At 54.2% G+C, this 10000-nt stretch overlaps 3 protein-coding genes across 3 annotated transcripts in view; 1 reads left to right on the top strand and 2 right to left on the bottom strand.

Annotated features, from left to right (window-relative positions):
* Positions 1-723, bottom strand: part of PTSG_03015 (uncharacterized protein) — a gene marked incomplete at its 5' end in the record, with an annotated part of 6004 nt that extends 5281 nt beyond the window's left edge. Inside the window, 3 exons of the mRNA XM_004996477.1 lie at positions 1-47; positions 275-418; positions 673-723. The exon at positions 1-47 is cut by the window's left edge and continues 31 nt beyond it. Of these exons, the coding sequence (XP_004996534.1) occupies positions 1-47; positions 275-418; positions 673-723 (242 nt within the window). The remainder of the gene's footprint in view (positions 48-274; positions 419-672) is intronic.
* A 145-nt stretch (positions 724-868) lies between these two features.
* On the top strand, positions 869-6953 carry PTSG_03014 (uncharacterized protein). The gene is made up of 14 exons (XM_004996476.1): positions 869-1113; positions 1360-1396; positions 1560-1720; positions 1987-2365; positions 2545-2586; positions 2777-2894; positions 3064-3381; positions 3731-3907; positions 4107-4196; positions 4352-4441; positions 4680-4802; positions 5331-5453; positions 5644-5730; positions 5880-6953. The coding sequence occupies exons 1-14, from the start codon at positions 1017-1019 to the stop codon at positions 6678-6680; spliced, it is 2643 nt and encodes an 880-aa protein (XP_004996533.1). The 5' UTR covers positions 869-1016; the 3' UTR covers positions 6681-6953.
* Positions 6853-9900, bottom strand: PTSG_03013 (uncharacterized protein). Its single transcript, XM_004996475.1, has 9 exons — positions 9796-9900; positions 9376-9473; positions 8838-8985; positions 8570-8665; positions 8246-8319; positions 7914-8054; positions 7647-7740; positions 7298-7366; positions 6853-7108 (listed from the first exon to the last, which is right to left on the bottom strand). The coding sequence occupies exons 1-9, from the start codon at positions 9805-9807 to the stop codon at positions 7034-7036; spliced, it is 807 nt and encodes a 268-aa protein (XP_004996532.1). The 5' UTR covers positions 9808-9900; the 3' UTR covers positions 6853-7033.
* Positions 9901-10000: the final 100 nt, after the last annotated feature.

The following is a 10000-nucleotide window of genomic DNA, read 5'->3' as shown; positions in this document are numbered from 1 at the left end:
TCTTGCCGTAGATCGCGGATACGCTGATCTCGGCCACGAAGTTGCTCCTAGAGGAGAGAAGGGAAAAGAAGCAAGACAAAAAAAAAGTGTGAGCTTCATCCATGCGTTTGTGTGTGTGTCTGTAAACGCATGTTGTGGGTCTTTTTGTGGGCGGTTAGAGAATAACGTCAGTGCACAACAAGTTGTGTAGGCGGCTGACAGCACAGCCACCGGTCATGCAGTCATCGCATGTAGTTGATGGTGCTACTGCAAGACAGTGTCGGAAATTGCTCACCTTGAGGCTCATGGTTGCGTCCGCATAACCTTCAGACGGCCCCTGCCCTTGCTGCCCATGCTGGCCATGTTGTTGCTGGCCTTGCTGTTGTTGGGCCTGCATCTCCTTCATGGCTCGCTTCAGCACCGTGTGCTTCTGCTTCAGCTGTTGGTGGGTGGTGATGAGAGCAAGAGGAAGAACAGGTTAGAGCAGAAGGGTGGCGTGAATGCACCAGACCTTGTCCGAACAACGGCAGGCAGAGACCGGCACACACAGACACACACACACACACACAAGCACACACACACACACAGACAGACACACACACACACACACACACACACACAGACGCACAGACACAGACACAGACACACACGCAGACAACACCATCACAGCCACAGACACTGCTCAGCACTCACCTCGGCGTACTTGGCCAGCAAGCCATCGTACTTGTTCGCCTGATCCGCCATGTCCAAGTCAAAGTTGCCTTTGGATGATCGCAGAGCAAGTCAAATTTGCCCTTGCGCCCTTGATGTTGCTCTTTTTGCCACGTGCTCCCCACAAAGTTTTTCTCTCCTCAAGCTTGTTCTTCTCTGCGTGTATTTTCCCTTTGCTGCTTCTTTTTCTCTGCGCACGTGTCGCACTTCATCCACTAAGCCGCACACCACACGACACACACTCTCCCTCTCCCCCCACCCCTCTCTCCCTCTACCTCTACACACACACACACACACACACACACACACACACACACACACACGCCATGGGACGCAAGCGCTATGACGATCCCAGCCAGGTTCGTGGCCCCGGGAGGAAGTCTCGTAAGCAAAAGGACCCAGCCCCTCTTCCAGGCACAGAAGGTATCGCGTGCGCTCTTCGAGCTCCTGCCATTGTGCACCTGCGCATCTCGTTCTCCTTGTCTTTCACACACGAAGCGCCCTCTCACTCACTCGCTCACTCACTCACTCGCTTACTCACTCACTCGCTCTGTCTGATCAACCAACTTCACCTGTTTGCTCCCCTCTGTGTGTCTGTGTGTCTCTCACTCCTTCTTTCTCCCCACGCTCACCTCGTGCATCGATTCAACTTTCGTGACGTCAAAACAGAGAAGAAGCCAAGGAATCCAAGGCGTCTCCGCAAGCAGTGAGTGATGCTCGAAGTGCACACATGCTTGACTTCCTTGTCTTGTCATTGCACCTCACGTTATCTCGATTGCACCGCGTCAAGCCCACGTCTCCGGTGCGATCGCTTCCATCTCTCACCCGTGTTCTCCCTGCTCTGCCCAATCCTCGTTGTTCTTGTTCAGGCTGAAGAAGAAGGCAATGGTTGAAGCCATGAAGGAAGAAGCACGCCAGGCGCAACTCGAGGCAAAGGCGCAGAAGCAGAAGCAGAAGAAGCAGCAGCAGGAGGTGGCGGACGAGTTTGACGCAGACATGGATACCGCCGCCCACGAGGCAGACTTCTTCGGTAAGGTTTCCAACACACTTCGCGTAGTTGTCAATGCGTGTGTGCGAGTTGTTAACACGTTTGTGTTCAGCTCAGCTCTGCTCATCGTTGGTCGCACCGGCACTTGGTGCACCTGCACTTGATGTTTGCTGCCCGTCCACTTCACAGCTCTTGCAGACACACACACACACACAGGCACACACACACGCACACACACACACACACACCCAAATGACAACGCGCGCTCACTCACTTCTCCAATGCTCTTGCGCCACCGCTCGCTGCAGGCGACTCTGACGCCGAGGAAGTGCCGGCCATGCCCAAGTCAAAGCATTTTAGTGACGAGAACAGGTCATGGCTCAAGCCCAAGGACGCCCCGTCCGACATTGAGGAGGAAAGCGACGATGCGGCCGGCGAACAAGAAGAGAGCGATGAGGAGGCAGACGATGATGACATGGAGAACGGTGCCGGCGATGCAGGCGACTTCTTTGCCAACAGCGACGACGAGAACGACTTTGGCGACATGCTTGAGGACGACGACGAAGAGGGCGAGGACGAGGATGAGGATGAGGATGATGATATGGGCGGCAGCGATGTGGAGGTCATGGGCCTTGATGACTTTGAACGCCAGGCCGAGGAAATTGACGCACAAGAGGCTGAAGACGAGTACGTCGCCTTGACTGCACCGCTTTTGCTTTTCTGATTGTGTAACTGCTCTGCTGCCAAGGCCGGGGGAGGGGGCCTGGTGAACAAACTGTGCGCTTGCTTGCCGTGCAATCATCTCATCTTTTTACCCTTGAATCTTACGATTGTCCATGCTTGTGTCACGTGCGTGTGCGAAACAGGCGATTGGCCGAGGAGGAGATGATGACCAACGTTGACAAATCGTGAGTTATCGCGTGACAACACGAACACTGGCCTGCACACATACACAATATAGAGGCTGCGGGGCGCACGCTTCCCTGACGCCTGTTTGCCCCACCACCTCACACAATCCCCCTCTGTTGTTGAGTCTTCTTACAAACTGTCCTTTCATGTCTATGTCTGCGTGTGCACATGTGCATCACATCTGTGCAGGGATAAGTTTGCGTTGCCGAGCCTTGACGAGATTGAGTCGATGAACAACATCACAGAGGATCTCATGGTCATCCAGATGCGCATCAAGGAGAATATGAACACCCTCCAAGACTTTAAGGTGCCATCACAACGTGCAAGTGAACACCATTGTGTTATGTGTTGTGGAACGAACTCAGTTGCAATTTGTATGGCTTCCCCAACCTATTTGACTGAACCCACCACCAACGTCCTCGGTCCTTCATCCTCACATTCCCCCTCTCCATTGCTTACTCTGCTTTTGCGTGCAGACGATGCGTGACCCGGCGCGGTCGCGTTCAGAGTACACGACGCTGCTGAAGAAGGACCTGTGCACCTACTACGGCTACAACGAGTGCATGATGCAGCGCCTGATGGATCTCTTCCCGCTCAACGAGCTTGTTGACGCGTTGGAGGCTAACGAAGTGCGCCGCCCCGTGACGATCCGCACCAACACGCTGCGCACCCGGCAGCGCGACCTCATGCAGGCACTCTCCAACCGTGGCGTCTCGCTCGACTCTGTCGGCAACTGGTCCAAGGTCGGCCTCGTCGTCTTCGAGTCAAACGTGCCCATCGGCGCCACCCCAGAGGTTGGTCACATGCAGCTTTAGGGCGTTGCAGCAACTCGCGTCGTTCCGTTCATCTGCGTGTGTTTGTTGTTGTTTGGTGTTTCCCTTGTTGTTTGATGTTTTCGCTCGGGTTGGCCATTTTGTGCGTGTATATGGCACGTCTGCAGGCCGTCGACCGCTGCCACACACAGACACACACGCATACACACAGACACACACGCACACACACGGACACACGCACACACACGGACACACGGACACACGCACACGCACACACACGGACACACGCACACACACAGACACGCGCACACACACACAGCTCCTCACGCTTACCTCCTTTCCTCCTCTTACCCGTTTTCTCGCCCTGCAGTATCTGTGTGGCCACTACATTATCCAGAGCGCGTCGTCGTTCCTGCCTGTGATGGCGCTGGCACCGCAGCCCAACGAGCGCGTGCTGGACATGGCGGCAGCCCCCGGTGGCAAGACGACGTACATTGCCGCCCTCATGAAGAACACGGGCGTCCTCTTTGCAAACGATGCAAACAAGGTGCGACACATGGTCGTGGTTACTGTGGTGCAAACTTGATTGTGCTGCGGTTTCTGATTGTGCGTCGATCGTGATGTGGCAGGTACACGATAATTGTTGCTATGGCTGTGGTTCTTGCTCTCCGTGCACCACCCTCACGTGCACATGCCATTTCACTCATTTTCGTGGTTTTGTTTCTTCTTGTCTCTACGTTTCCCAGGCGCGCATCAAATCGCTGGCGGCGAACATCTCCCGTCTTGGCGTCACCAACACCGTGGTCTGCAACTACGACGGCCGCTCCTTCCCAACGGTGAGACACTGCATGTGTTTCGTCGCGCCAATGTATTGCACTGACTTCATCTGTTGTTTGTTTCTCTTGTTGTCATGTTCCCCACCCACTCACTTGTGACTGCTCGCGCGTGTCTCTTCCCCATGGGTGCTGCTGCTGCTGTTGCATGTGTGCAGGTGATTGGCGGGTTTGACCGCATCTTGCTTGATGCGCCGTGCAGTGGAAGTGGTGTCATCTCAAAGGACGCCTCCGCAAAGAACACAAAGGTCAGCCACCCTGACATTGATTTGGATTTGCTCTCTTGCGAACATAGGCATGTATGATGTAGTTTGCCTCAGGTGTCGATTTCACTGCCACATGTACCATCACACACTCACACACACACACACTCACACTCACACACACCCAAACACACACACACACACACCCTAACACACACACCCTTAACATAATATACACTCACCCTCACACTCATTCCCTCATTGTTGTCGTTTTCGCAAACAGGACGAGACGGACTTCCGGCGGTGCTCGACGCTGCAGAAGGAGCTCATTCTGGCTGCCATCGACTCTGTTGATGCAAACAGCAAGACGGGCGGTTACATTGTCTACAGTACCTGTTCCATCATGGTCAGTACACACATACAGCACGTTGTCCGGTGCATCGTTGTTGAACCTTTCGTTCGTTTGTCTTTGTGCTTGTTCTTGCGCCCCTTCTCCTTTGTCTCCTTTGTCTCTCCTCTCTGTCCCTTGCCCCCTCTCCTTCTCCCGCTTTCCCTCCGCCCTCTCCCTTGTGTCCTGCCCCTCTTGCCCTTTCATCCGGTTACGCAAGGTGCCGACACTTGGTGGATTCTCCACTGTGGTCGTCATCGCCTAATACTGGTAGACCAGCATGGGAGGATTTTCACACGCTCGCTGCTTTTCTCACAACGAGCGTGCTGTAAAGCCTTCCGACACTCTTCCTTTTCTTCCTCTTCAATCTTGGGTCTCGTTTGCCCGCCCCTTTCCTTCCACTATTTCCATCCAACTTGTTCTTCAACGTTGTTCCCGTTTTTGTTGAATCCAAACCACACAATTGCATACACGCACACACACAATTGCACACACACACACACACTTACCTCCACTCCTCTGAACCATCTACTGTCCCAACGGCAGGTTGATGAGAACGAGGAGGTGGTCAACTATGCCCTCCGCAAGCGCAACGTGAAGCTTGTGGACACAGGCCTTACCTTTGGCCGCCCTGGCTTCAAGAGCTACCGCGGAAAGCACTTTCCAGACGTAAGTGACATCGATTGGGATGTGCGTGTATGTGTGTGTGGTGTGCTGTGTGGTGTGCTGTTACGTGCACTCCGAAGCCCTCTGCCCACGCATGTCACTTCGCTTGACGTGCCTTGTGCGTTTCCGTATGTTGTGGGGTTTCTCATCGATATCTGCGCGTTTGGCCTTGTTGACGTGACGCAAACGACAGACGATGCAGTTGACGAGGAGGTTTTATCCTCACGTCCACAACATGGACGGCTTCTTTGTCGCCAAGCTGAAGAAGCTCTCAAACAAGGTGCAGCATCTCGTGCCAAATGACCATCCACTCACGCACGCATACGCACACATACGTGCACACACATAGTGTACTCTGTACTTGCTTGTTGTGTGCAGCCACTCACTCGTTACTCACGTTGTCTTGATGCGATGTGTTGCTGTTTTCAGATTCCCAGCAAGACGGATGACGACAAGGCGAAGCAGGAAGAGCAATCGAAGAAGCAAGGGAAGAAGCAAGGGAAGCAGGGAAAGAAGGAAGAGCAGGGAAAGAAGGGCAAGAAAGAGCAGCAGAAGGCGAGGAAGCAGGACACCGCGAATGGCATGGACACGGCTGAGGATGATGTGAAGAGCGCGCCAACCAAGAAGGGTGGCAAGAAGAACAAGCATGGTCAGAACCAGCAACAACAGAAGCAACACCAACAACAAAAGCAGCCCAAGAAACAGCAAAAGAACACACAGCAGCAGGAGGAGGCAAAGGCGACAGAAAAGAAGCAACAACAACAACAACAACAACAGCCCAAGAAGCAAAAGCAGCAGCCGAAGCAACAACAGCGACAAAAGAAGACTCAGGCTTCTGCAGCCAAACCGAGCGCCACCACTGCGCCCAAAACCAATGCAGTCAAGCAGGAGAAGGCAAAGACAACAGAAACAGCTGCTCCTGCCAGCGCAAAGGCCACGGCCAAGACAACATCCGCCAAGGCAAAGGCAAAGACTGCCAAGACGCAACAGAAGAGCAGCAAGTCTGAGGAAGCAACCGCGACCGGCAACAGCAGTGCAAGCAGCGCAGCACCAGCAGCGGCAGAGGCAAAGGCGAGCGTGGCGAAGGTTGCAGCCAAGACGAACAAGGGCAAGGCAACGGGAGCCAAGGCGACACTGATGAAGAAGATGCTTAAGACGTCGTCTGGCAAGGCGCGGCGTGATTTGGTGCTCAAGAAGCTGCGGGAGATGCGCAAGAAGGCCGCGCAGTAACGTCACATGTATTTGGTTGTAGGCGTAGTTGATGGTGGTGCTGATGAAGATGGACATGGAAATTGGGACGGAAACGGAATCGCAAAATACACCCACACACTCACACGCATGCTCTGGCTTGTTGTGTCTGGCATGGTTATCATTTCCTTGTTGCCAGTCTTGGAGCTGCGCGTGCGTGTTGATGTACGTATATTGATGTGCAAAGCACTGTGGCATAAACGAGACCCTTTCAGCCAACGAGCAAGCGAGCAAGGAATGAATACAAGAAAAAGCAATCAAACGAGAGAGCAAGGCAAGCGGGAGGGGCGAGCTGGTGTGGTGTCCGAGAGTGGTGCGGGAGTGCCAGCCTTATGTCACTTGACCTTCGCGACCTTCTTGTAGCACTTTTTACAATACACGCGTGTGCCCTTTGGCACGCACGGCTTTCCCTGGCAGCAGTGAGACAAGCGGGGGCGGTGTGGCAACGCAGTGTGAAGTCGTGTGAAGCGAATGTGGGAGGTGGTGCAAGCGAAAACAGGGGCACACACAGACACAGACACACAGACACACGCACGCACACAGACACAGACACAGACACAGACACGCAGACACACAGACACGCACACACACACACACACCTTGAGCGATGTTTTGCACATCTTGCAGGCGAAGCACTTTGGATGCCAGTGCTTGTCTTGGATGGAAATCTTCGAAAAGAGACGCACAAGTTCAAAGAAGGCACACAGGTGAGGATTGTGGCGAGGTGTGACAACAGACAAGCACAGATGTAACACCATAGACCAATGATGGCACAGCGTGCACAAGGCAAAAAGCAGCATCATTGCAATCCCAAACAACCACAGACACACACAGACACACACAGACACACAGACACACAGACACACACACACACACACACACACACACACACACACACACACACACACACACACACACCATCGCACATGCATTTGTTCGGTCACGCACCTTGCCGCCGCCACCACGCGAGGCGTCAATGGCGCGTCCACAGGCAACACATTTGTCGGCAATGTGCTGCGTGTAGCAGTCCATGCACAGTGGCCTGGCAGGAGCACAGGGCGCACGAGTGTGTTCGGGAGTGAGGGGGGTGAGGGGAACAGGAAATGAGCATGGGATCAGTGACTTGGTGCAGTGGAGGAGCGGCTGTTGTCCACAAAGGGCACAAACGACAAGCAGGCAAGCAAGCAAGCAAGATAAACAACCAACAGCACTTACTTTCCGTCTCGAGGGACATATGTTGATGCGTCAGTGAGGTTTGCATCGCAGATGTAACAGGCAAAGTGGCGAAAGTGCCACGTGGTGTTGAGCTCATACACTTGCTTTGGCTGATGGATCGTTTCATCGCACGCAGCGCACCTGGTTGTGGAAGGGTGTTGTTGGTGGCGTGTGTGTTTTGTGAGTGTGTTTGTGACAGTGCATGTGTTTGTGAGCGTGAGAGGACTTGGCGAGTCAACGGAGCAGAACACATGACCACAGACACACACACATGCACAGACACACACATGCATGCACGCGCGCACACAATACACGGACAGCATGCTGCCGACCTTGGCCTTCGGTTGTCTGCCCAGTGGCGGCCACAGAACAATCGCTCCTCTGCACCTGGTGTTCCACGCTCCTCCTGTGATGCCATGATGGTTTCGTGGCACGGTCATGAAGCATCATGGCCAGTGGCGGGAGGGGGTGGCCGCAAAGCAGTGTGCGATCGTGTGTGTGTGTGTGTGTGTGTGTGTGTGTGTGTGTGTGTGTGTGTGTGTGTGTGTGTGTGTGTGTGTGTGTGTGTGTGTGTGTGTGTGTGTGTGTTCGAGAAGGACAACCGCCAAAGAGAGCAGCGTCACACATGAGCGTATGCATTGAAGTGAGTCACGCACCCATCCAATGTCGACAAAGCATCTGAGATCCACGAGCAGCTCGCCGCACTGCGAACAGATGACGCACATCGGGTGGAAGTATGATCGCTCCTCAGGCTGCAACAAGAAGAAAAGAAGGGATGTGCGTGTGTGTTTGTGAGTGAGTGCACAAGTGCGGTGGAACCATGAACGCTTCTCTCTTCTTTCTTGCCAGCGAGCCGAAAGGAGTTCAAACTTACAGCCCCATCCCATCCCATCTTTATCCCAGCCCCTTTGCACATTAGCTCACCTCAAGCCGGCCAATCTGCACGACCACCTCGCCAATCACGAGGGGCAGGCTGCACCCGCGGCAGATGATGCCGGACTCCTGAGGGCGACTCTTCTTCTTCAGCTCTTCCTCGTGCGGGTCCGGCTGCTGCTGCTGTGGACGCCGGCGTCTGTCGCGATGGAAGGTGTGTGTGTGTGTGTGTGTGTGTGTGTGTGTGTGTGTGTGTGTGTGTGTGTGTGTGTGTGTGTGTGTGTGTGTGTGTGTGCGGAGGGAGAGACGGCGGTGGAGGTGCAGTTGGGGTGCGGTGGAGGTGCAGTTGGGGTGCGGTGGAGGTGCAGTTGGGGTGCGGTGGTGGTGCAGTTGGGTGTGGTGGTGGTGCAGTTGGGGTGTGGTGGTGGTGCAGTTGGGGTGTGGTGGAGGTGCAGGGGTGTGGGGTGTTGCGAAGACGAATCAGAAGTGAGCGGAGGACGACTGACATGTTGGAGAGAGAGCAACACGATGCATCACACCCTCTTCGATCATCACCACCACCATCCCATGCAACAGGTGTCATTGGCACCTCTTCATTGTCTTGATGTCTGGCATGTCATCTGGGTTGTTGAGTGCGGGCCGAGACCGGGACGACCGCGACGACACAGACCCCGAATCGCTCACCCGCTGCACACACACACACACACACACACACACATACACACGTTGTTGTTGTTGTTGTTGTTGTTGTTGTTGTTGTTGTTGTTGTTGTTGTTGTTGTTGTTGTTGTTGATGTTGTTGTTGTTGTGGTGGTGGTATTGGACGGGCAGGTGACAGTGGAGAGTGATGAGTGGGAACTCAGATGGAGAAAGTGAGGTGTGTTGGTGATGAGAAGTGTGGCTGCTGTGGATTGAGACAAATGAGCGCGTACGCACACGTGTGTATGTGTATGGAAAGTGCCAGCATGACGTGATACAATGTGCATACAGCAGCTCGCAGATCAACTCACGTGCGGGCGCATGCCCTCGTCTGATGGAGGAATGAATTTGGTGCAATACGGCCAGTGTGTCCCGTCCTGTTTCAGGAAACACTCGGAACAACTTTCCGGTCGACTGGAGAGGCGGGAGGGAGGGGGGGGGGTTCATCATTGGTCACCAACCACACGCGCATCAATGTGAGTACGTGTGTGTGTGTGTGTGTGTGTGTGGGCGGGG

This window comes from Salpingoeca rosetta (genome assembly GCF_000188695.1).
Source record: "Salpingoeca rosetta unplaced genomic scaffold supercont1.6, whole genome shotgun sequence".
In the NCBI taxonomy this organism is placed as follows: domain Eukaryota; class Choanoflagellata; order Craspedida; family Salpingoecidae; genus Salpingoeca; species Salpingoeca rosetta.
The sequence above is the reverse complement of the archived record's forward strand: the minus strand, read 5'-3'. Positions and strand labels throughout refer to the sequence as shown.

Excerpts from the sequence above, each read along its gene's own strand:
- PTSG_03014 (XM_004996476.1), top strand. The coding sequence starts at position 1,017 with ATGGGACGCAAGCGCTATGACGATCCCAGCCAGGTTCGTGGCCCCGGG. Across the intron at positions 1,397-1,559 it reads CCAAGGCGTCTCCGCAAGCA|GCTGAAGAAGAAGGCAATGG; the intron begins GTGAGTGATGCT and ends GTTCTTGTTCAG. Across the intron at positions 3,908-4,106 it reads TTGCAAACGATGCAAACAAG|GCGCGCATCAAATCGCTGGC; the intron begins GTGCGACACATG and ends TACGTTTCCCAG.
- PTSG_03013 (XM_004996475.1), bottom strand. Across the intron at positions 8,666-8,837 it reads TGCAGATTGGCCGGCTTGAG|CCTGAGGAGCGATCATACTT; the intron begins GTGAGCTAATGT and ends TTCTTGTTGCAG. Across the intron at positions 7,741-7,913 it reads TATGTCCCTCGAGACGGAAA|GCCACTGTGCATGGACTGCT; the intron begins GTAAGTGCTGTT and ends TGCTCCTGCCAG.